General features: G+C 37.6%; 1 protein-coding gene across 1 annotated transcript in view; it reads left to right on the top strand.

Moving 5' to 3' along the window:
- The first annotated feature begins 8,096 nt into the window (after positions 1-8,096).
- Positions 8,097-27,229, top strand: part of LOC136249833 (phospholipid-transporting ATPase ABCA3-like) — a 37,672-nt gene continuing 18,539 nt past the window's right edge. The window contains exons 1-23 of the mRNA XM_066041958.1: positions 8,097-8,223; positions 8,273-8,346; positions 9,234-9,268; positions 9,334-9,405; positions 9,711-9,884; positions 10,902-11,049; positions 11,266-11,386; positions 11,443-11,553; positions 11,613-11,756; positions 11,808-11,899; positions 11,949-12,056; positions 12,114-12,314; positions 12,365-12,485; positions 12,546-12,647; positions 13,801-14,082; positions 14,139-14,257; positions 17,353-17,499; positions 17,549-17,638; positions 17,694-17,793; positions 18,760-18,844; positions 20,674-20,776; positions 20,820-20,998; positions 21,173-21,444. Of these exons, the coding sequence (XP_065898030.1) occupies positions 8,155-8,223; positions 8,273-8,346; positions 9,234-9,268; positions 9,334-9,405; positions 9,711-9,884; positions 10,902-11,049; positions 11,266-11,386; positions 11,443-11,553; positions 11,613-11,756; positions 11,808-11,899; positions 11,949-12,056; positions 12,114-12,314; positions 12,365-12,485; positions 12,546-12,647; positions 13,801-14,082; positions 14,139-14,257; positions 17,353-17,499; positions 17,549-17,638; positions 17,694-17,793; positions 18,760-18,844; positions 20,674-20,776; positions 20,820-20,998; positions 21,173-21,444 (2,949 nt within the window). The 5' untranslated portion in view covers positions 8,097-8,154. The remainder of the gene's footprint in view (positions 8,224-8,272; positions 8,347-9,233; positions 9,269-9,333; positions 9,406-9,710; positions 9,885-10,901; positions 11,050-11,265; positions 11,387-11,442; positions 11,554-11,612; positions 11,757-11,807; positions 11,900-11,948; positions 12,057-12,113; positions 12,315-12,364; positions 12,486-12,545; positions 12,648-13,800; positions 14,083-14,138; positions 14,258-17,352; positions 17,500-17,548; positions 17,639-17,693; positions 17,794-18,759; positions 18,845-20,673; positions 20,777-20,819; positions 20,999-21,172; positions 21,445-27,229) is intronic.

Here is a 27,229-nt window from a genome sequence, read left to right as displayed (position 1 = left end):
CTACTAATTGTACATAAGGTATACATGGTTAAGTTGTCCTAAATATACATAATTGTCACTCATGTATCAAGCTATTTTCCCTGATTAAAATAAAGCTCTACTGATCTGGCTTCACCCAATCACAAAAATTAAAATCAACATTCATGACAAGCCTTAAATGACCAAATAGTTGAGAAACTGTTTTGCATGTTGTGAACTTGGACATGTACTTAACTAGCTTTCACCTGGTCACCCTCCACATTCCTGATTCCCCCCCCAAAGGTGAAATCCTAGAATAAACACTGAGTCCAGTCCAGTGAATGGATACACTCTGCTGCATTAACTGCCATCAAAAGGAATTGCATTTATCGGAATAAGTAATGGAGAACTTCTAAAGTACTGAGAACTGATTTAAAACTCCCTTTCAGTGCCAGCTAAACTACGTATCACAGTGTTGAAGACTGCCTATATACCATTATAACATGCATTTGCATGTATATGCATGTTCTGTGAAATCATGTCAAAGTTATACATATATGCTGATTTGTTGTGTTTCTGCAGGTGTTGTATACAACTTTAAATGTGAATGTTTATCCCTACAAGATGTGCAAGTGATTGTATAGCTAATAACGTGATATTCAAGTTAGCTATGTGGACTATAAAGTGGGGGATTATGTCATACACTATTTTACCATTCTAATCCAGTGTTTGTGCATTTGCAGAGATTTGGACATGCTAATTCAACAGTTAATCATGCACAGTCATAAATACTTAACTTAATGCTGCAACACAAGACAACTCTTTATCAATGGTGCCAGTAGATTTAATTATAAATAGTGAAACAATAAAGTTGTGATTTTCAGTTTCACAGTTGGTAATAATTACCAGCACTGCAAATTGTTTAATTCCCATCCTGTTTATGGTATGAATATTGTGGCTTTAAGTCCAAGAGGGGCAAGAAAAAGGCCAGTCTTCAGATCTGCCTATTTACCCTGACTTATTCAACATGACCATGCACCTTTTGATCTCATAAAATTTGCCCAAAATTAAAAGCAGCTGAAATGGCAAACATTAGCTAGTTGCCTATTTGCTCCAATTAAAGATTAATGTCTGACGAAGACAATGATTGAGTGATAGTTTTGTAAAACAAGGAAGGATTTAAGGGGTACTGGGTACTGAAAGCACACCCCCCTCTTTGTATAGCTAAGAAGTTAGTATAAGCTACAAGTATAATGATTAAGCATATAGCTAACTAGCCAATGAAAAGATGGAAAGAATTATAGGAGTAAGGAAGTTGTTAAATATCAGTCATCTTTACTGTAAAAAAAGAATATCCAAAACAATTTCTTTTAAACAATAAGAAATAATAATCAGTTTCAAGGCTAAATTGAATCTCTTCTTCTTCTTTACTTGTGCACTGCTATAACACCATATTGTGCCAAACATCTAAAGTGAGTACAAAGAAAAATTAGTCAGGAATTCTAATTTGATTATAAGGACGTAGAAATTAAAAGTAATGGAACAAGAAAGATTGCCCACTACACCTGCAGATATATTATACTAGTAGATGTGTAATCCCTATTTGTGCAATGGCTATAGACTGAGAAGTAGGGATTAAATGTCCTATATGTGTAAGAGACCTATATACCAAAGAGAGATAAAGGAAAAATACGAACTAATTTTCAGCAAAAAATGGCCATAAAGGTCACGAAAGGCCAAATCTGGCTATACCCACACATTTGAAGTAACTTATATATGGTCTAAGGAAATCAAGATCTGTAGCTATGTAGCTTGGCTATCATTATTCTAGTCACCAGTGCCTGCAACTGCAGCCTCCAATAATATTGGTCACTCACATGTATAATACTCAGTCTAAGGACTATTTTGTGTACAGTGTTCACTGCCAACTTGTAAGAACACAGGAATAATGTTGACATAGTGTTACTAGCTGGTGAAACAACTTGCCATTTGAAGTGCCCCGTTTGTCTTTTTTAGCCAAGACTTATAAATTCTGATAACAAGTAATGCCAATTTGATTGTGTAGCTTTTGTAGTTTTTATTTGTCATCACTAATTCTATGTGTGTGTGCTTTGTAGTTTTACTTGTGTCTTAATGTACTTGCATATTTTGTATGCACTCAGGTATGGAAGAATGGCTATGTTGAATGTTATGAGTTTAAATATCAATTTAGCACCCATAAAGCATAGCAGAAGGGGCCGGGTTAGGTGCATGGGCTATAGAGTATTTCCAGTTATATTTTAGAGATGTACACTTTGAAGATCAAACACAGAACAGTAAACTACAGTGCTCCTTCGATTATCTGACTCCCTTGAGACCAAGACATGTTCAGATAATCAAAAAGTTCGGATAATCAAAACTGATTTATTGATATACAGAGCCCTATTCAAATACTCTAATAGAACATACATCTAGACAAAATACTCTAATAGAGCAGTCATTTATACTGTTTGGATAACCAAGTGTTTGTATAATAGTGATTTGGATAATCAAAGGAACATTGTACTCTAATAGTAGCAGACATGTACTCTAATAAAACAATCAGATGTATCTGATGGTACACAATTGGAATTCTTAAGAGGGCTATAAAGCCTATATAAATGCAAAACAGTTATTTGTTAACACAAGTAACCAAGAGTTCGTAACATTAGGAAGTGAGAGAACTATGTTGAAAATTTCAGTATTTTGATACTAGTTTTAGGAAACAATTTTGCCAATTTCAAGTTGGAAAGCCATGAATTTTGCCAATCTTGTAGAAAAAAGTTTAGCCAGAAAGTTTTGCCAATTTTGGAAACCAGTTTAGAAAACAAATGTGGCATCCTCCAAGCCTTGCCACAGTTGGCATAAAGTATAGTAAGGTAATGTAATTGCGGTTATCACTTTCTAGTGTTGTATTTGCATATATGATTGGGTTAGGACTTAGGAGTGGTGTTATGTTAAAAATGAAATAGCGTATGGTTAGGAAAATTTGCTTTTCACAAGTAGGGTACATTAGAGAAGTTGCTAGGAAATTTGCCATTAATTTTAATTAGTTAGATTGGAGGTAGGGTTTGGCCAAAACTGACAGCATGACTTCTGTATAAAGTGTACACATGTTTCCCAACATTGGAGGATGCAACATTTAGATACTAATGAGAGACATCTTAAAAATTGGCAACAATTTGAAGTAGCCATTGGAAATCCTTGGGTTGCCAACTTAAGCAATGTGGTAACTTCTAATGAGTGTTGCCAACTTTGGCAATAACCTATAGAAGCCCTTTGTGGTAATTATTTGATTCCATGCATAAATTGCTTAAAATGGAAACTTTTAAGCATATCAGCCTAGCATAGTATTATGAAGTGTCAGGTCAAACTGATGGCACTGAGTTATAGTCCTTCAAATATTGGTACATACTTTTGAATATATGATTGCTAATGCTAACTCATGGTCAGTATCTACTAGTGAGAGTGATTATTTACACAACATGGAGAGCATTAGTGATTTATAACTATAAGATTAAGATTTAAAACTATGTGCACCTTGTAAAAGCATTTGCACACTGTTCAGTGTTTACATCTGTTGTGTTCTGACAGGACAAAGAGTAAGGGGAGGGGTGGAGCTTGAATTGACGTTGATAAAACTGCCATCTGGGGGGTGCCTCATGAAAATTTTCTGACTTAAGAAATTGTGAGATAATATTTATTTTTACAAATACCTAATTACATTTTAAAGTGAATTACTAGTTACTTTTGTAAGTAATATATTATAACTGATTAGCTACATCTCTTGTAACTATAGGAATAACTGTAGGTAGTTATGATATATAGCTAACTAGTGATCATTCTTCAATTTTTGCAACATAAATACTATGTCCAGGTACATTCTGTGTATTGTTCTTCGTGATTCAGCTTGACTAACGGACAGAACAATAGTGAAACTGAGTTGAAATAACAAAATATTTTGAGGAAATACACATATGTACTGTTCTCTGTATATAATCATGAAAGTGTGCTGCAAAACGTATAGCAATGCAGTGGCTAGCCAGGAAATTTTTTTACTGAGGCAAAGTTTATACATTGACCAAATTGAGAGGATCTATTTCTGACTCAACTGATTCACAGATACTTTTAAGCATGGGTGGTACAGCATTTGCAGGTTGGATGAAGGAACTGAACCGTTTCAGAAGACTCTAGGCATTTTTCTAGATGTTATAAGTAACCAGAGTTGGGGTAGTTACTTCAGAATAGTAACTAGTTACTAGTTATGCGTTACTTTTATCCCATGTACTTAGTTACAGTTACAGTTACTTTTCAAAAGGTAACTAAGTACTCTAGTTACTAGTTACTTTCGTACTATAAATTATGCCTTGTTTTTAGCTTTTGTATCATGAATTTTGCTCAGATATGCATTATTAAGGGATGCAATACATGTGTGCACTTAAAATAACAATTCTGTGGCTATTTCAGGTCAGTTTTAATTATTGCTATATATGTCTGTTGCTCAAGCTGAATCATAGAGAACAATACACAGAATCTGTTTACTTAATGTGGCTGTAGCATATATGGCACAAAAATTGAAGTTTTCTTGTTTTTAAAGCATAATTAGTTGTAGTCACAATGTAATTATTGTAATTAGTTACTATTGTAACTTAGTTACTTTTCAGACAATTACTCCTAGTTACAAGTTACTAGTTACAAAGCAAGTAACTAGTTATATTACTAGTTACTTTCAAAGTAATCGGTTACGTAACTTAGTTACAAAAGTAACTAGTTACTCCCAACTCTGTAAGTAACCTTACTAATCACACCTTACAGGCCAGATATTGTTGTATATAACTCAGGCAAACCCTCTGTTGCTTTACTTGAACTAATCTGCCCTCTAGATTCAGAACACAGCATTCAATCTGCTAGGTCCAGAAAACAAAACAAGGCTGAGTATCACCAACTGCTTGCAGAATTTGATCACTTACAGATCCCAAACTATTACGAAACTATTGAAATCAGTGTGCTAGGTCACTACCTACCTTCTTCCATTCAGAACATCAAGAACTTTATTGACTTTGTACAACCTTCTGTAGCCACCAAATCTTCCATCCGACAGATCCTCAACAATGCTGCTCGTCAATGTATGACATGTTCGCAAAAGATTTTCTTGGCGAGGAATTGTAGTGACTGGTCAACCAAGCACTTAACTTAATTTTTTCTTGTAATTATTGTTGTTGCTGTTGTTGTTAGTCTTTTTTTTTACATGTACACACTCCTTGCCGTGCTCACAAGATTTCATTTTGCTTTGATCTGACTGTGGTCGCACGAAACCGAGGACTAATAATTTATTGTATGTATCATCTTATTACTAATGATGGTTCTCTCTCCAATGCTCCAACATAATTAATGCTACAGTATACCATGCTTCAATTATTAGACTAGTTTAATTGCATGCAACACAACTTACTCCGGAGATGTTTTGAGCGGTCAGGCCATCCATGAACTGTCATAGTCATGCACACTACTTTTTATTGATCTGATGTGATGTTTAAGTCTGAGATAATTATCTCTTTCATGTGATGTTCAACTGCATGTGCTAAGCATGTCAAGCTAGGAAGCCTGGGGAATGCTCCCTCAATGAAAATTTTGTATATGCTTTGAAAAGGCATGTAGAGCAGGCTATTCTTTTTGATTGTAACTGCTAATGCATGATATGCATGATCAATTAGCTCAATGTAATGCCATACAGTTAACTCATTGGAACTTTTGAAAAGTAATGTGAAGACAATTTACATAAATAGAAATGATCAAGCAGTGTAATGAGAACAGTGGCTATAATCTGTATTGAATGCTCTATTAGAGTATCTCGATCTCAAGCCACACAAAATAGAATCTATGGCTGTAGTACTAAGGAGGGCTGGAGCCTATGGCGACATGGTGCCTTTCATGGTGCTGGACCACTTTTCAGCTACTGGGGTACAGTACTACTGTCTAGTAACGTCTGAGTAGAAAATCCGGGGTGCCAAAACTCAGGCCTGCTCAGCCTGTTGTTGAGCATTTTTACCGAGGCAGCTGTCTCGGTTGCCTCAATGGTAGCTACGCCACTGCAATGAAAGTAACTAGTATAATGTAACTTCTAGTTACTTTTACAGTAACTGTAACTTTTTTTCTGATGTAACTACCCAACTCTGCTGGTTGACTGCACTAGAGTAAAGTATTAATTATCGGACAATATGATGTTCGGACAGCTGCCATTCACTTCCTGGAAATCCTGCAGCTTTGGTTATTGTACCAAAAGGTAGGCTACAATAAGCAATAATTATCCTCCAATAATCAGCTTTGCATGATTAAAATTTTAAGAGTTACAGCCAATAGTATGCTTAGTCCGATAAAATCTATGCTCGGATAAAACTATCAGTTGTCGGACTTTGATTTTTACTACCATTAAACAATCTCCAATTTATTTCAAATTTGTATGCAATATACCTGTACTCATTAGCTATTAATGGCCAAAAAATGGTTTCATTATCGTTAGCATAAAGGGAGTACGAGCCTCCCAATTTTTAGCGGTATTGTCGGACGCCCTCCGTTTTAATTTAGCCATGCCCACCAACAGAGTTCATGCTTTTTGCAACAAATGCACCAGTGCTAAACCACAGAAGAAGGTAAATAAATATCTTTCAAGAGTAGAGGTGTGTTTTAAAGTTGATATTCAAGATATTTCTATTGGAACGCAGTATTTTTGGCTCATAAATGAAGGAGATGCACGCTAGGTGGAAAAATGAAATTACGAGGAACAACTTTCTGACCAACCACATTTGTTAGTCTTGGTGCCTCAATCGCGAATACCACCTAGAAATGAAAAGATGTTCCATTTTCTATCTTCTATGGATGCACAAAGCAACATTTTCGTCCTTTTTGTTTCACCCATATAAGGTAGAGAAAGAAAAGCCTTTCAATTTCCGTGACAGTATTTGTGATAGGACACCAAGACTAGCATATGTAGGTGGTCAGAAGGTGGTTTTGCTTAACTTCATTTTTCCACCTTGCGCGCATCTCCTTCATTTAGGAGTCAAAAATACTGCGTTCCAATGGAAATATCCGGAATATAAACTTTAAAGCACACCTCTACTCCTGAGAGATATTTATTTACCTTCTTCTGTGGTTTAGCACTGCTGAATTTGTTGCAAAAGCATACAAACTCTGTTGGTGGGCATGGCTAAATTAAAGCGGAGGGTATCCGACAATACCGCTAAAAATTGGGAGGCTCGTACTCCCTTTATGCTAAAGATAACGAAACCATTTCTTGTCCATTAATAGCTAATGAGTACAGGTATATTACATACAAATTTGAAATAAATTGGATATTGTTTACTGGTAGTAAATATCAAAGTCCGACAACTGATAGTTTTATCCGAGCATAGATTTTATCGGACTAAGCATACTATTGGCTGTAACTCTTAAGCTTTTAATCACACAAAGCTGATTGTTGGAGGATAATTATTGCTTATTGTAGCCTACCTTTTGGCACAATAACCTAAGCTGCAGGATTTCCAGGAAGTGGGTGGCAGCTGTCCGAACATCATATTGTCCGATAATTGATACTTTACTCTATGAGCATTGATTGTACAATAGGGCATTTTCTACAAGGCAGAAATGTTCTTCTGAGTATGGGAATTTCACAATACATTCGGGTGCTTAAATGCCTGCAGTATTGCAAAAGTAGTAGTGACACAATATGGAAACCGGCTGAAATAATTTTGTTAAAACATGTGGGACATCTTTGGTTAGCTCAGAGTCTATGAGAACTCCACATGCAGGTACTTGACAGAGATGGCACACATTAAAGAAGACAATTGTTGAGGTAGTGTGCATGTTGGAACAGTTGGATATAACTATAGTATAGATTGTTGCACAGATGATGAATTCAGCCTCTGGTGGGGGAAGGGGGGGACCCTGGCCTAGTATGTTGTTCAGGCTTTACAGGCTCCTTGATCCTCCTTACCTTCAGGCTTTGCAGTCTCTTTACCTGTAAACCTAATACTAATACTATATGTTTGTGTAACCCGTTCAATGAAAATTATATTATCATCCCCGGATGTATCCGGAGCAAATCCCGAAATATTAATTGGTCACGTGGCTGGGTGGACCTCGAAGCTCTGAGGAGTGGAAGGTGAAAAGGAGAGGCGTAAAATGTTATGCAACTGCGCTGCTAATTTTCGCCAGTTCTACCTACTGCTATGGAAGAACTTCGTACTGCAAGTAAGAAATATAGTACGAGCATGACTCCTGTCAGTATCTCGATCCACAGATACGGAGACCAGTTGGCACAGGATTTGAATTGGTACTACCACTACTGGCCGTAGTGTTGGTGATCATTCTCAAGTACGTAAATTCATAAGCTCGTTGCTTGCTTCGTGGTGTTCTCGGTGTCAGTCCGCATCAAGGTCCTGATGCATCATTGCTATTTTGCACCATTCCTTTCTTCTCGACAGTGTATATCATTTTACAAAGATTCGTGCCTTGCATGAACCTTGTGAGTAGACACTGCATGGCAAATTGTTAAGAATTGAGGTATTTCTTTTTGACACAATGACTTCATAGTATATGCATGCATGACCTGCATGCTGTTCTTTTAGCTAAGCTGTGCTATATACTTTTTGGTATCAGTTGTAATTCCATAGTGTAATTTACCAGCACCTAACAAAGTTATATCCAAGGTTGAAGAATTCATAGTTGTTTGTTGAATTCCCTATTGCTGCATGGGGTGATTAATTTTTTTTGTGTTGCAATTAGTCCCTTGTTACCTCTGGTGCTAGCTGTCAATGATTTTATACTTTCTGCGAGAATGCCTTTATCCTGGGGCATATAGGTCCTGAAATCCATAATTCTATGGAATAAGTAATGATCCTCTACCTGATATTAATAACCTCCAGCCTATTGGCAGGTCGTTTAGGAAACGCTAACTTAATGGTGCAGGTTAAACGCAGTTCTGCATACCTTAGAAGAAATGAGTAGCTACATCTCATAATCATTAATGCTGATATGCATGCAACTCAGGCATGTCAAGTATGCAACTTTGGCAAGAGAAAAATGCATTAATTAGAACTATAGGAGGACTAAGTTTGTAAAATTTTCTATTTCTCTCCACAACTTCTTCATACCACTGTATATGGTTAAAAACTCATGTCTGGTTTTGATGTCAATGATGATATCACATAGTCCTATAAGATGTTTACATACAGATTCTGTTTTTGTTTATATTTACTCAGACATGCAGTTTTTGATATTGAAGATGAGTGTTTTGGTGAGTGGTGTTATATGTAATGATTTAGGTTGGTTATTTATATGACAACTGATTTTATTGTCTAGTGACCTTTGAACCAGATCCAATCACTTTGCCTCATGCTACATCAGTTATCTTCTATGCTCCTAATTCCACTGGTGTGTGTAGTGTGTGTGCGTGTGTGCGTGCGTGCGTGCGTGCGTGTATGCGTAATGCAATGCAATTGTGTATTCTTTATTATTAATTACTAGGCAGACAGCATAGCTGGTTTGCCTAGGATGTAAAATCAACAATAATGCAGTGCATGTTACAATCAATAAGTGTATGTATGCTACAATTACTAGTTGTGTAGTATAGTGTGTTAATGTGTGGTTTAGTGTATTGTGTGTGCCCTGATTGCACATTTGTATAGCATGTGTGTGCATATAATATGGTACTGTCATTGTATTATTGTACTCGTTAGTGACAAACAATGTTATGGAAGGGGTTAAGCAACGTTTGCCACAAATCAATTTGATGCCATTGGAAACTGAACGTGACTTACTGAGGGCAGTTCGAGATTGGCGAAATGATATTCAAAATTCAACTGGCACCAGTCTAGGAATAGCTCGAATTGACTCCTGTGTTAATGGATATGGTATGAATTATTAAATCACATAACTCAGTTCTGATGTTCCTATAAACAATCCTGGACCATGTGCCTGCCTCATTTGTTGGCATGCATGTAATTATTGTACCTAATGTATCTATCCATTCTGTTTGTATTACCAGAAATTTTATAGACTTTTGCATGTAATTGTTCTGTGGAATTGTAAATGTTAGTGACGATATGCTTTCAACACAATAAGTTGCCAAGCTCCCTACATGGCAATACTACTGAGCATTTATTCTATGGCATAGTCCATTTTAAATATTGTTCTTAATATAGTTTTAAGTATCGGTAATGTAACATGACTTACTGAGCCATAGATGGTCTTCAATTGATGATAACACAAAACACCCAGTCAACCAGAACTATGTAACTTTGTCATTAAAAGGTATAATTATCACCTATTTCAGATAGTAGTAGCATGATCTCCTGTTCTACATATAAAATGAGATCATCTCTCCATTTTCCACTGTACTATAAACTTTGTGACAACATTTGAAGTCTGTCAAGATCATTTTAACCTCTGACATTCTTTCTTTGGCATTGACTGTATATTCTGTTTATTTTACTATACTAGTATATATTTTACCGCTCTGGTAAAATAGCTTGACAATTGTGCTTTGTGTAAGGCTTAGTTTCAGTTATAGATACAGTAGCCCCTCTATTATCCAAACTCATGGGCCCTGGGTGTGTTCGAAAAGTTCAGATATCCATTCATTTATGTACAGAACTCCATTCAAATACTCCAATGGAACATATACCATTACAGAATACCCTACCCTAATAGAACAGTTGTCTCCACAATTTGGATAACAAAATGTTCGGATTATTAATGGCCAGATAATAGAGGAAGTACTGTAGTGCAGATACTAGAATGATACCTTGACCATACACACTTTTGCTTCTTGGAATGGCAAGCCTTCGGTGTTGCATGTAGTCTGTCCATAGCTATGCATGTGTATATCTTTGATGTTATTTTTAATGCAAACGTTTCTTTGTGTATAGGTGTTGTGTTTGACAACCTTAATGGTACCAATCTCCAGTACACTATTAGACCAGTTCATGAGGTTGGCGGAGAGAATGATCGAAGCACGTGGGACACAGATATTGCTCAGCCAAGATTTGAACAACCAGGACCGAGATTTTCTCCCAAGTAAAACCACTCATTTGTTACCCAACTGATTAGCACCTTTTCTGTGTGTGTGTGTGTGTGTGTGTGCGTGCGTGCGTGCGTGCGTGCGTGTGTGTGTGTGTGTGATATGCATACTCAGTCATACACAAAGGACACACCAATTTTACTACTTTCGTATACTATTTTCATGGTTAAATTGCATTGGAGAATGTTTGTGTTCTTATTTTTGTTTAATAGCCTTTACCTGAGTGAAGGATTTCTGCATCTTCAAAATCTTGTGACCATGTCTATCATTGAACAGATAATTGGTGATCTTAATCCTTCATACAATTTTACAGAAATTCCAATAAACGTAAAGGTTGGTTTTGTTATGGTCATCCCCAAGACATTCTAACATACATCTTTCTGCTGCAGCAATTTCCCTACCCTCCTTATGAACGGAACGGTTTTCTACTAGCAGTCAATGGTATAATGCCACTACTGCTGGTACTCAGTTTCATATACTCTGCTGGAATTTTAACTAAGGTAAGTGAAGATTTGCATGTAGTGTATATTCCCATTATGTTTTTATGTTGTGTATATAGGAACTTGTAGTAGAGAAAGAGACAAGATTGAAAGAGTCAATGAAGATGATGGGATTGTCTGGTTGGATTTTGTGGCTGACATGGTACCTCAAACAATTTCTGTTCCTGCTAATCACAGCTTTCGTTATGGCTATATTGATAAAGGTATATGGTGCATGAGTGTCACCATCTAACCTGATATGTACAATTTAATAGGTTGATGTTTTCACTGAGAGTGATTTCTTTCTGTTGTTGATATTTCTGATGTTGTTCATCAATTGTCTTATAGCATGGGGATTCTTAATCAGGTATTATTAGTGAATTAGTTTACACTTTTACAGTGTTTTTTTTTGTCAGTGTATTCTTCTCCAAAGCTGTCATTGGCATGCTTGTTGGATTCCTTGCTTGGTTCATAAACTTCTTCCCATATCTATTCCTTGCTAACCAATATGATCAACTGAGCACGTGTGTTACCTTCCAGTACATAGATAGCTTTAATAATTTTGTGTATAATCTTCACAGTGGAGAAAAAGTACTTGCTTGCTTCCTATCCAACACTTGTATGGGGCTAGGGGTCAATGTACTATCCACTTTGGAGATTAGAGAAGAAGGAGCAACATGGGCTAACAGTGGAGAGCCTGTCTCTCCTGATGATGACTTCAACTTAGGAATAGTGTTTACCATGTTTATTTTAGACTCCATCATCTACATGGTCATTGCATGGTCAGTAAAGTTGTGTTGTTAAACTGGTTGTAGTGTACTCAATGTATTAGGTATATTGACGCAGTATTTCCAGGAGAGTATGGTATTCCCAAGCCATTTTATTTCTTTGTCCTACCATCCTACTGGCTGGGTACACCTGGCGAAAGAGTTGACCCCACTGACACTGTAGAAGTGTGTTATTACTATACGTCATGTTCACATTTGTAATTGCATTTGTGCTTTGGTATGTAGTTGGGAGGTATGAATCCTAACTCGGATAAAAATGCTCATGAGCAGGAACCATCAGGGTTAGACTGTGGAATTAGTATTAAAGGTCTTGGCAAAGTGTTTAAGGTATGACATATGTTTAATGTATTAGTGTTATGGGTAATATGGATAACTGTTACCAACTGCTATTAACATAACTTTATGATTTTATCTATCCATTTTTGTCATAGCCAAAAGTTTGGCATGTACAATTTCTGTAGTCCTGGTACCAAAATCCTATATGATAGTAGGTGGCTGTTCTATTAGAATACTTTATATTTTGTGTAGATTTCATATTTTGCACAGATTTTTTCACTCATATGAAAACTCCATTGTAGTCACAATCATCTATACACACACACACACACACACACACACACACACACACACACACACACACACACACACACACACACACACACACACACACACACACACACACACACACACACACACACACACACACACACACACACACACACACACACACACACACACACACACACACACACACACACACACACACACATCGCCACTTGTGAACCATAGGCTTGTAAGCAGGTGGCATTGCCTATTATTACTACTTGCAGGCTACATGGCTACAACACTAAAAATTTTAAGGCCATCTCACATACTTTTTGTGATGCAAACCTTTTTTGTGTTGGCAACAGAGTGTATTATTTTAATCAGCTGTTTGTATCCTGGCACATACATGTAATGTATATTAAAATACCTGATATCTGTATTTATTTTTGTACTCTTAACTAGGGCTGAGCGATACTGCCATTTTAGTATCACGATCGATACTAAAGCCACTATTCACGATACTGAATAGTTCACGATACTTACAAATAAGTCAATCATAGCTGGTGCCACATAGCATATTGCTCAGCATTCCTGCAGGAAGTCCTTATAGGTGATAGCAAACTAGCCACTATCATCCTTGTTTACAGTAACAGTTATTGTAACACATGCTTTTAGGTTGTTATGGTGTTCACACCTCTCTGCAGGGGAAACCAGATGGGTGGACTTTATCACTTACAAGGATTCTTAGCCAAGTACTGCATAACAAATGGTTTTTAGTGACAGTAATGTACAGGCATGGTATCACGATAGTTAATAACAAAATATCGCGATATCAATACTTTCAAAATATCGCAATATATTGCTAAAACGGTAGTATTGCTCAGCCCTACTCTTAACAGTCATTAACATCAAGGGATTTATGTTCCTTCTTTAGGTTCAACAAGGTGTGAAGGTAGCTGTTGACAACCTGTACCTGAATATGTACCGGGATCAGATCACTGTATTGTTGGGTCATAATGGAGCTGGAAAGACCACAACAATGTCTATGCTGGTGGGACTGTTCCCTCCCACCAGTGGTAATGCCATCATCAATGGTTACAGCATCCTTACTGATATGGAAAGTGTCAGACAAAGTCTTGGACTGTGTCCACAACACAATGTGCTCTATGATAGACTAACAGTGAGGGAACATCTCAACTTCTTTGCTAGACTGAAGGTAGGCAGCAAGTCACCAAAACAACAAGGCTACTCACTAATGTTTTATTTGTGTAGGGTATGACTGGTCCAGGAGTGAAACCAGAAGTAGATGCCATGATTGAGGATCTCCAGCTAGTAGATAAAGCTAACCAAAAATCATCTGCGCTTTCAGGAGGACAGAAGAGGAAGCTAAGGTGTGTATAACATGGGAGAGTATCAATGGAACATGTTAGAGTGCTAGAGTTTGGCAGAGGGTGACAAACTGTACATGTGTATATCTAACATAAAATCTAGAATTAAAAAAAAGCAAAGCACCGTGCACTTTAACTTTACACAACAGTAATAAAGTTAGGCTCAGCATCTGATGAATATCCAATCTCTGTGCCATGCCTTTTTCTTTTTTATCATTGTCTTCTTCATGTGAGAAAGGGATACAATAGCTGTGCTCTGTTGCCGTTGATTTTTTTTTAATGCAAACTCAATTGCTGAAAGTGCAGCTATCCACTTCCTGTTTTAGCTTCAAATATATTTTGTTGCGTCTGCATACGTACACCTATAAAGAATGTATTGATAAAACAATACTTTAGGTTTAAATGATAGATCATGTGAGATATAGCTCTACCAAGACTCATTTGAGATTATGTAGCAGAGTACAATATAACGGTCGGCCATCGGCCATTTTCCGACCAAGTGATGCTGTTGACCGATCAATGTAGCCGTTGGTCGGCCATGTGTGCCGACCAAATTTTTCACAACTATAATTCTTTATCGTTAGTCTTTATAACATGCTATTATTATAGTTATTATTATTATCGTATCGTTACCTTTCCTTACCGAAGCTACTTAATCGCTGCCTGAAGTCTTGATCCCGTCGAAGCATGTGACTCGATGCGGATGCGTAAGCTAGAGCACTGCACCTTGTGTTTATCCCAATTATCGATTGTGGGTTACAGTCGATGTTGTGAAGAAGCGATCACTATACTGACTACACGAGTGGTGCTTTGCAGGAGAAGAAAAGAAAGTAATTAATATTTTCGAAGTGAAGGTACGATATTAAGTACAAGATGGCCATTTCGTGGTTAGAAAATGTGTAGAGATGCAGCACTGGCTGGAGAGTGAAAATAAAGGCAGGTGATAAAAGTGTTCTGCACACAGCAGGTTCGAGAGTAAGTTTTGATCTATTGCAATTTACAAGAGAAATGGCTAGTTGGATAGTTATAATCTGTGTTGACTCAACACCACTTGTAGCAAAACATTTAGCCTAACTAAATTTACAAACTGGCTGTACAATACATTGATTCATAGTTTCTTTTTTTGTAAAATATGTATGCAACAATACAAATTTTGTACATGTATTACTAATAAACACAACTAATTTTCTGTAAAATGTATGTGCATAAAGTTCAGTGATAAGTAGCTGAAAGTGGTCTCAGATTCAATCTTAGAGTGACCCTTTTCCAACAATTTCCTGGGGTGGCATGCCCTCTAACTCCCCTTGAAGGTTTGTGCCTTTGCACACCAGGATAGTACACCTCTATCTTATGGCCATGCAATTTCAGAAATGGCCAATCAAATTTACTTTTGATTGGCCATTCTGTCCGAGCAATAATTTTCCCTTATATTGTACTCTGTGTAGCAGTAGGATTCATTCTCATTATATGTGTACCATATTCTAATAGAACAGTCACACATAATTATGTATATAGTAATTAATATAAAAATGAAGTTTGGCCAATGTAAAAGTAGTGAAACATGAGACATGATGGTAATATGCGATAGCTATGTGAGAAAATTCTACATTGGCATTGAACAAAAATGTGCAGTAGGAATTTTCCACAAAAAAGAACATGAATGTTTACTATCAAAAGCCAATGTTTATACTTTCACATGTGCCTCTTATAAACTCCCATAACTTGTAGCAAGATATGTCATGCTGTTTGCATTGGCATACACTCATGAACCTGATGTCTACAATTGAATGGGCTCATCATAGATTCTTTTTCTTGGCATAGAAAAACTTCCTTTCATGTGGTACTCTATTCTAACTCTAGATGCCTCTGAAACCCAATGTGATGTAATGAATCCAAAACCCCAAGCGATTAATACCAGTTGCCTTCGAGATCATCTTCTTGATGTCACAGAAACATGGACTTCTTCATTTCTGTACCGTAGTTTCATAAACAGAAACTTTGACTGTTATAAAAGCTTTCCAAGAGTGCTGTACTCCTTACTTGCTGATGCTACACCAGTTGCCATATTCACAGCAATTATATGAGTTTATGAATAATTGCATTAGTAATAACTTGTCCAAAGCCTTTGATCTTTGCAGGAATCAGCTCAACACAACTGTACTATAGAAAGTATTGTTTCATGGCAAGAGTAAATAACGCTTACTGGTGAAAATGGACAGGAATTTGATTTTATGGATTCTTGGATAGCTCCGAACTTATTCAATACTGACCTCCACATTACTCGCCATGTTTATAAAATGGTACCAACCAAAATGGTACCAACCATTGATGCATTTGACAAATGTGATCTCCATGGATCTGCATTGGGAACAAGCTCCTCAACAATCTATGTACACTTCTGTGCTGTACATTTCATATCTTCTTCCTCGGTGGTATATACTATGGCAATCAATCAAGCACCATCTTGATGCTTTTACCAAGTGCCGTTAAACAAGCATGGGGTAATCATAACCAGGAATCAGTATTTGATTACAATTGATTGCAGATTTTAAAGTTATTGATAGATTTCAAGTCAATTTAATCATAATGTAATTGATTACGTTGTTCAAGTAATCAATAATCATGATTATTTTTATGATTACACATTGCTTGTCATCTGTGTGGTGATACACGTAGTAAAAAGAACACATCTGTGAAGTTTGGAAATGATGAGTATCCAACCAATTCTTTACTTGATCCATACAAAATTTTGATTGTAAAGCCACTAAAATATGCTCTTAAACCCTTCAAAAATTGAATTAATCCAACTAAAGCATGTGTGATGTTTTTAACATGCAAAGAGAAAAGGAAGAAATACAACGGAATAAGAAGAACCTTAAAAGGAAAATTTAGCTAAGGTATGGAATAAGAGTACCGTATCCTGGGGACTTTCCACAGCAATAATGGTGATAGTTTTCATTCAAGTGGTACTGTGTTATGGATGCATGGAGAATACATTTTTCAGTTCCTGTATGATACGTATAATAATTATAGTCTGTCGTGCACCTATATTACCTTAGCTGCATGACAGTTTCATAGACAAATGTGTTGCACTGTAGTGTTGGGATAGCATTAGTGGCTGATTCTAAGTTTGTCATTTTGGATGAGCCAACATCTGGTATGGACCCATATGCCAGGAGAGCCACATGGGATTTACTAACCAAACACAAACAAGGAAGAACCATCTTGTTAACTACTCACTTCATGTAAGATGACTGACTAACATGTATTATCATTATTATAAGATGATTGTAGGGATGAAGCTGATCTATTGGGTGATCGGATTGCCATTATGGCTGAAGGACAGTTGAGATGTAGTGGATCTTCTCTGTTCTTGAAGAGCAGGTTAGTCAACATAATACTAGATGTTAGTTCTTAATGTGTTACTACAACACAACAGGTATGGAGTGGGTTATCATATGGTTGTCACAAAGGAGGAGAATTGTGACTCACAAACTGTCATCGAGTGTGTTACTTCAATTATTTCTGGTGGAGAAATGGTAACTACACAACACATACAGAGTTCTGCTGTACAGTAAACATCATTGATTAATGTGGATCTGTGCCATTTATTCTGTTGGCTTCAAAGTAAAAGTGCTCAGAAATGCATGCTTGCTTAGTTTACATTGTGTATGTGTGGTAAGGTGACAGGTACATTGGAAATTTGGCATGTGACTCACTACACCATATGCTTGAAGTCAGTTGAAGTCAGTTGGTACCAGAAATTCATGAATTTTTCACCCTTGTGGAATCAATCAGTTGCAAAATAATTTCCCCTTAATAATAATGTCTAGTGTTGGGGCAATTACTTTATAAAAGTAACTAGTTACATTATTACATATTACTTGCAACTGAACTATTTAGTTACAGTTACATATTACCCATATAATAAAGTAGCTATAATATTATTACGTATTATATTACTTTGTGCCCACAGCCTTAAGCTGTAACATGTGAAACTACCACCTTATCACATGACATGATTGCATTGTTAGACAATGTGCAAATCTTGGTTATAAGTAAGAAACTGGTAAATAAGCTTCATTCAGTAGGCTTCGTTACTTCATTGTGGCTAGGCGTTACTCAGTAGATTACTAACGGAGATTAGTAATTTTGTTACTTGTAATAATGTTATGTAATAATATTAGACTCATTACAGTAACTTCATTACTCTGGTAACGTGTTACATTTGTAAGTAAAATAACTTGGGTTATATTACCTGTTTTTATAGCGTATTTTGTTATATTACTTCGTTACCACAAAAGCAATAATTATTACATAACGTGTTACATAAGTAATGCGTTACCCCCAACACTGATAATGTCTATATGGTATCATAGTTGCATAGAATATTTCTCCAGCTGGAGAGCTTAAATTTAGAATTAATTAAGTATTTGCTATACATACAAGTATTCTGAGCATCTTGAGAACAAACCTTTTATTTCTTCTCCTCCTATGTTTTACAGTCAACTGATGTTGGAGCAGAGTTGTCATTCATATTACCAAGTTCTGGGTCTTCACAATTTCCTATACTGTTTGAAAAACTTGAAGGTGAGTATGTGTTTACGTGCCTGTACATATGCATATTACACATGTTGGTGGAAGACTACTAGGGTGATGCCTTTCAAAGTGAAACGTAACTAATGAGCTGGAGAGCTTGTGGTAAAGGCATACATGTGGCAGTAGCACTGTTATATTAGTGTAGAGTTGGTAGCATTAGCTACCAATTATCAACCAAAAACTATTATCACAACACATGTGATAATTTTAGTATCACGGAAATTGGAATTCCCTTCCATCCCACTGAAGCTCTTCATCTGGAAGAATGCCATATAGGGGGAAAGTTTCGATGGACAATAGATTAGTGGTAAACAAACTTATTCATGGTTAAACTTTCGCAGTGCGCTTAGCCATGCATGTAAACAATGGACATTTGTCGATAAGTAGGCGTGGCTCACTATGATTATGATGTGTACATACACTAGCACCTGACAACCGATTAAAGTGGTCATGGTTCTACATTGGGCATACACACAGCAATGCACATGGCTTTGTGCATGCCTTCAGACTGCTGCAACACGCCTTACTAAATGGGTGTGGCTGCATGTATGGCTAGCTACAGACAGTGATGCGCAATCCCAAAAAGTAGGCGTGGTTCACAAAAGAAGCTGGGCTGCTGCAGAGCTTTCCACGTTGTTAAGCAAATTAACTTATTTCACATGTCAACCAATTTGGACAGATACTCAACACAGCTAGTAGCAACATGCGTGGAGAAACTTTTGCAGTTTTTGACAAAACCACGAAATCTGTAAAAGTTTTGCCCATCAAAACTTTTCCTCTATACAGTATGGTACTGAGAATGGAAGTTATGTAAAATAAGGTTCTTAAAACAGGGCATGTACCCAAATGTGCTCACATGCAAGCCCAGTGGTGCTCGCTTGTTTCTCTGTATAAGCCATTGTTGAAATGTATGAACCACCCAATTTGTACTTTTATCTGTACTTGATGGAACACATCAGAGGTGCACTCAGGAATTTTGGAAGAGGTTTTTCACTGCAGCTAAGTGATTGTTCTATTAGAAAAGTTAATACTGTTTTATCAATAATTTCACTCATTTATCATTAAGAATAACTATATTGACATTGCTTATCATATGAGAGACCATTGCTTAAGGTTTTCAATGTGCATTGTACTATGGTGTATCCCTGCTTTTAGATACATATTCTGAAATTCCTGAAACCCCTGGAAACCCTCCTGGGTATGCCTCTGCCACCCCTTTGAAGACTTCCTTTTTGCCACTCATAGTGATATCAAAACAAGCAGGTGGAAATAATGGCTTACTATAGCTTCTTGGGTTTTTTTCTTTCTTTGATAAACTGAGTTTCTTGTGCTTCAGCTCTTATTCCCAAACAAAATGGTGACAAGCTACCTCCTGTCATTAGATTAATACATGAGCACATCAGTTTGAGACAAAAATGCTTGAAATTCATTTAATGCAGTATGAGACAAAAACTACTGCCTCCACTTGTAGGATATCATTGTTATCAACACCTCATTAATAACTATGATATTCTACTTGTGGTAGGGTTTAATTAACTATGAACCACAAGCACTTCTTGTTAGTATTGAATGACATTTCTAGTAGCTTGCCTAGGTTCATAATACTAGTCTTACGTGGCCAGATCGCTTTTTTTTCTTTTGTGTTGGGACCCCAGCACAAAAGAAGTGGTCTGGCCATGCGAGACTATTTTAATACCGAGGTGGCTCTTGCCAACCATATACACATACCCATAGCATGCAAATGTTTTTAACCACAAGCAAACATTGTATAATACATTGTAAGTGTTGCATTAAGCACAAGAAATCTTTTGTTTTGTCAGCTCACAAAGCTGAATATGGCATATCTGGATTTGGAGTATCTGTAACTACAATGGAAGAAGTTTTCATTAAAGTTGGTGAAGGAGCTAACACCATGGAAGCACGGTATGTGAAATGTATTGAGTTTTGTTACATTTTTCATTGTTAGGACAAAACCAAAACCAAAGTTTGCAGGCCATGAAGAAAAGAAACTTTCTGAGACTTCACTGTCAGGGTTTGAACCAATAGATTTGCCAGGAGCATTACCAACTGATTCTATGATACCTGAACCTGAGTGTAACAGTCTCACTGTGGATGATGCCAACATTATTGGTGATGAGAGAATTGGTTAGCGCTGTTTAAATTTCTGGCTTTTCAACTAGTGTAGAATTTAATTTAGTCATGTCACCACTTCCTACTAAGTGTACACTATAAGCTTGTATACTGTAGAAGATAATTGCACAGTTAGGAGAAAAAACAATATTGTCTGTATGTTTATATGTGCATACTGTTCTTATACAGAACCTAATACTGGATTTATCCTTTGGGTACAGCAGTTCTATGGTTTGTTGGTGAAACGATTTCTACACTCAATCAGAAACTGGAGGGCCATCATCACCCAGATTGTGTTACCTGTGATATTTATCTTACTTGGTCTAATCCTTATTGAGACTGTGCCGGGAACTACAGCGGAAGATAAGTCACGAATCCTGAACTTGCCAGAGTCTGCATTGACTGATGATAATATTGTAGCATTTTTTGCTGAGTTTGGTGATGGACCATCAATATTTCAGGTTGGTTGGTATGTAAGATGAGGTAATTTCATACCCCCTAATTGGTAGATGAAAGTGTCTAACTTACCTATAGTACACTGAAACTGATCATGACTCTGCACACAATAGTGTACTTGAAAAATTGCTCACAAAGGCAAACAGTAAGGCTTGTCCATTCTGAACGTCCTTAATTGGTATATTTTTAAAAAATTGTTCATTGGAAATTAAGTGAGTATCCATGCATCAGTAGTGAAGCAAGAGACTAGAGAGTGTACCACTGCTATATGGAAAATGCCTACTTTGGTTTATGGATATAGTTCATAGGAATTTTCCTACATAGCTGTGTTATAACCATCATGACTCTTGTTTCACTACATTTAGTGCATGGATCCTATAGTTGGTTTCTAAATGAACAGCTTTTAAGTATGTTGGATACGTGTGAGTGTTGTATTAGGATTTCCAATGACAATTTACCGTACTACCTCAAATTATGGCCTGGCCATTTTTTCACTCTGCATGGATACTAAACAAGGCTGGCAACTATACAAGGATGACGTTTATATATTGACTTATATGCAAGACCAGAAATTGCCTTCATACCTCAACATTACGTCCTCCTTAGTGTTTTCTGTACTTGTTAAAATTTAAAAGGAATGCCACAGCATGCTCATTGCTTTGCACTACATAGAACTGTTAGAAACAATGATTACACTATAGCTAGTACACCAGGTGTTTATTTGATATCTTGCATTTATTCAAAATCTGGCATTTGTAATAGTTATTCCTCTACCCTAGAGATTATGTAAGACCAGGTGTTTATACAAGACTAGTCGTAGTTTGAGACTATGCTGTACATGTACCTGGCTGTTGTATTAGGGTAAATGCTTATTAAGCTATCTCAATCCACTGGTCAGAACAAGATCACAGTTCTTGTTTTTCTAATTGTCAAAAAGTGCAGTTACTGTAATGGGATTAACTAACATATCAGATACTTAATCCTTTAGGTATAGATAAACAATTTTTATAAGTGCAGTGTACAATATTATCTACAACAACATAAGAATCTCTATAATTATCATCATCTTCAAAACATCTACACAATATCATAGCTAAATATAATGGAAGATCATTTCTTGCTTGCCCTTTGTTCTTAATCTCATAACATCCTGCAGTATCAGTGAATCTTCTATACATAGTTTTATCACTGTGCTGTCCAAACATGTATGCAAATGTGTGTTAAAACTTAAAATAACTAATTTACTATCAAATACACATCCACCAAACTTAATTTCTAATAACTGGTTCCTGTACTCAAAACTGTGTTTAGCTGTTGTAATTCACTATCATCTGCAGTAGTTCCTGGTGGAATAGGGTCATCAATCCAAACTATATCATTATTATCATAGTGATCCCAATACTTACTTCAGCCATTAGTCTAACAATAAAATGTGTGTCCATAAGTGTTCCTAAGTGCAGTTAAAGTGTCATATATATACTAGTGCTCTTTCCTGTGCCTGCTCTACCCCAAAGGTAGAGCACATCAGTTCTGTGCTTTCTTGGAGGTCTGAACAGCATCATTTCTTTTTTAGTATTTGATGAGCCCGGGTCTCTTGCTACTACTTGGCTGTACTTCATCCCCTTCTTGATCAGCTTCAGATTCTCGTCCTGAAGTTGGTCCACTCCTGTCTTGGTTCTGGAAAGTTCTCCGTAGTCAATGTATCTGTCCCTCTCACTTCCAGGGGCCTCACATAGCGCTTTCTCAAAAGTTCTGCACCCCATACTGATAATCTCTACGCACTTTGCAGTTAGACATACACATGGCAATACTCCCCCTCCTCTGGTCTGCACATATGACTTTGTGATACCAATGCTGCCTTGGGTCTTCTGCTTTTTATTATACTCCAGGCATCCTCTCTTGACAACTTGTCTGTCCACACTGTCATTATCTGTTATTGAGTGTAAAGGGGTTGGGTCCCCATCTGATTCCCTCAAGGATGAGGTTTTCCTTGACTGTGATCCTGAAGGTTGCTGTTGTTGTTCAATTTCCCGGGGAAGTTGGTTCTGAATAGGAGGCAGTACCACATTGTGTGTACCACATTGTGTGTACCACATTGTGCTGTCCTCTGTGGTGAGTGTGACTGCTCCATTAGAGTAGGTCTCTCCTCCATTTGCATTGGGTATTCCAGAGTGGGTTGTCACAGGCCACTTTGAGGTTGTCATTCTTTTCTGTTGAGTTGAAATGGAAGCAGTCTCGCATCTCACATCCTGGTAGGAGTCCAATGTCTCCAACTGCCTGGGCCACTGTGTCCCTGTTGTATGGTGCTGTATAGATTGTACCATTTCCAAATGTGACTGTTCCTTCTGTGATTCCATCAAAGTCAAGCCTGATGAGGAACCGTATGTGATTGAGCTTGTAGGTCTGTCATAGGCTAAGCTCTGGTGCAATTCTTTGAGGTTTTCAAGACTCCATGCATAGTTCTGGACTATAGTGGTCTCCCCTGCTGCAAAGGGGAAGTCAAGCATGCTGTCATACAGGAAGTCCTGGCTGTGGACATTGTTGTTTCCTCTTGTTTGAGCCATCCTCCCTGTTGCTGTGAAAATCTGCTACTTGGTGCTGAATCTGATTCCCCTGCATGAGTATCCATTTCCCTACACTTGATGTGGAAACACCCTACAGTCTATGGTGTCAGTGTGACACTGACACAACTCAATCGGCTGACTAGAGGAGCTAGGCGCTTATAATTATCAATCGATAAGCGCCGCGCGAAGAGTGGGTCTGGCTACGCAAGACTACAACAGGAGGACCGAACGAGAATATTAAATGTATAGCTGGAAAGAAGTGTTGCCAACTGCACCTATCAATTGTAACCCCCAGTACGGGATCCATAGGGGGTTTATACGGGGGTTCACCTACAAAGTTACCCCCAGTAGTGGAGCTTTTGACACAAGTATTTTTTATAACAATTGAATTGTGTAGCTATATTTAGTTAAATCATGTGATGTTGACCAGTAGCCAGCGAAACGGCATTGATCATAGAGTGGGGGAATACCTTGGGGAATATAGGGGGTAGGTAGAGGATTAGACAAACACTTAGGCCCCAGTAGTGGGGTTATTACTCTTGCAGGGTGTCAAATCCCCACCTTGTCCCCACATGGCCCGTACTGGGAGGGGGAACATTGACTCGAATGTGGAGGGTTTCCGTGTGCTGAAGTTGGCTGTCAGTATGCTGTCTGGAAGTGAAGATTAGTATAGATTTATAGTTTCTATAAGCTGCATAAACAGCAGTGTGTAGGTTTTAGCTATAGTTTAATAGATGCACAAACACCTTTTAACGTTACTGCCTAAGTGCACATTTTGTGTGCATCGTTTTCGTTCAAACATGGTCTAGGGGAAGCATCCAGGCCTTCCCCTTAAGACATGCAACTTTAAATCCGAACCCCCTTCAAAAAAACCCTGGCTACGCCCTGCAAATCACCCTGTACAGAGTTCAGCTACAAACAGGTCACCCTGTAGAGAGATCAGCTGGAAGAAGACACCTTGTAGAGAGAGTTCAGCTACAAAGAAACTACCATGTAGAGAGTTCAGCTACAAACAAATCACCCTGTAGAGAGTTCAGCTAGATACAAGTCATCCTGTACAGAGTTCAGCTACAAACAGATCATCCTGTAGAGAGATCAGCTAGAAGAAGTCACATGTAGAGAGTTCAGCTACAAAGAAACTACCATGTAGAGAGTTCCGCTGCAAACAAATCACCCTGTAGAGAATTCAGCTACAAACAAATCGCCCTGTAGAAAGATCAGCTAGAAGAAGTTACCTTGTAGAGAGTTCAGCTACAAACAAATCACCCTGTAGAGAGTTCAGCTAGAAACAAGTCATCCTGTAGAGAGATCAGCTAGAAGGATCACCTTGTAGAGAGTTCAGCTACAAACGAATCACCCTGCAGATACATGTAGTTCAGCTACAAACAAGTCATCCTGTAGAAAGATCAGCTAGAAGGATCACCCTGTAGTGAGTTCAGCTACAAAAAAAATATCACCCTTTATAGAGACAAAGTAACCCTGTAGAGAGATAAGTAAGAAACAGATCACCTTGTAGAGAGTTCAGCTACAAACAAAATCACCCTGTAGAGAGTTCAGCTACAAACAAGTCATCCTGTAGAGAGATCAGCTAGAAGGATCACCCTGTAGTGAGTTCAGCTACAAAAACATATCACCCTTTAGAGACAAAGTAACCCTGTAGAGAGATCAGTAAGAAACAGATCACCTTGTAGAGAGTTCAGCTACAAACAAAATCACCCTGTAGAGAGTTCAGTTACAAACAAATCAACCTGTAGAGAGTTCAAATACAAACAGATAACCTTGCAAAGAGTTCAGCTAGAAACAAGTCACTCTGTAGAGAGAATCCTGTTGAGAGTTCATCTACAAGCAATCACCCTGTAGAGTTCAGCTACATTTCAAGTCACCCAGTAGAGAGATCAGCTGCAAACCAGTTATCTGTAGGGAATAATTGACACATAATAAATGTATAGATTATATATATATAATTTGTACATTTACTGATAAAATCTGAATTAGTTAAAGTATTTAAAATCTCCTTCATCTTTTTCTTCTTCCTGTGGTAAAGAAAAAAGATAGGTTAAAATGCCCTAAAGCCGGCCATAAGCCGGTTTTGGGGTATACAAATACAAAAAGAAGTGAAATCTAATCCAAAACAGCCAAGCTGTAAAAAAAGAGTGCGGCCCTCAGAAAGGCTATGGTGTAAAAAGATGTGAAATCCAAGGTGGCGGCCAAGAAATGGCTGTGATGGTAGGTTAATGGTGAAAAATTTAATAACGACAATTCAGGTGAATTTTGTGCCAAGATAAAGTGGCACCAAATTCACCTAAATTGTCGTTATTAAAATTTTTACCATTAACCTACCATCACAGCCATTTCTTGGCTGCCACCTTGGATTTCACGCCATAGCCTTTCTGAGGGCCGCACTCTTTTTTTACAGCTTGGCTGTTTTGGATTAGATATATATAAAGTGACATGATGACAAGCCCCACTCAACAACTTTGATTGGTATGCCTTTGTTGGTCAGCATACCATTTAAAGTTGTTGGGTGGGGCTTATCATCATGTCACATACGATAAGCTAGACCAATGTACAGGGGAAGGGGCCTGGTGTCAGTGTGACACCAACATCAGCTTATGCAGCTAGGGAAATATCCAAGTGAGATTGAGCTGTGTTGACTGACACCGATGTAAACAGTCCTTATATGGTATCACATATATACTCTAGTGAAAAGGGGAATACCCTTGTGATTTTGATTTTCCAAATATATAAAGTGATTGTTATGATAGGGGTCAGTGTCACACCATAGTCAGCCGATTGAGTTGTGTCAGTGTCACACTGACACCATAGACTGTAGGGTGTTTCCACATCAAGTATAGGGAAATGGATACTCATGCAGGGGAATCAGATTCAGCACCAAGTAGCAGATTTTCACAGCAACAGGGAGGATGGCTCAAACAAGAGGAACCAACAATGTCCACAGCCAGGACTTCCTGTATGACAGCATGCTTGACTTCCCCTTTGCAGCAGGGGAGACCACTATGGTCCAGAACTATGCATGGAGTCTTGAAAACCTCAAAGAAATTGCACCAGAGCTCAGCCTATTGCAGACCTACAAGCACAGCGCAACGAGAGGCATAGACTGATCAGTATAGCAGCGTCTACAACACGTATATAAACAAAGACTGATCATCTATGTGTAGCGTCAACCCAAACGTATATGGTCAGTCTATTCCGAACCTGGACTCTT

Source organism: Dysidea avara, chromosome 3, assembly GCF_963678975.1.
Source record: "Dysidea avara chromosome 3, odDysAvar1.4, whole genome shotgun sequence".
Lineage (NCBI taxonomy): Eukaryota > Metazoa > Porifera > Demospongiae > Dictyoceratida > Dysideidae > Dysidea > Dysidea avara.
Note: the sequence above shows the minus strand (reverse complement) of the source record. Positions and strands in the feature narration are given on the sequence as shown.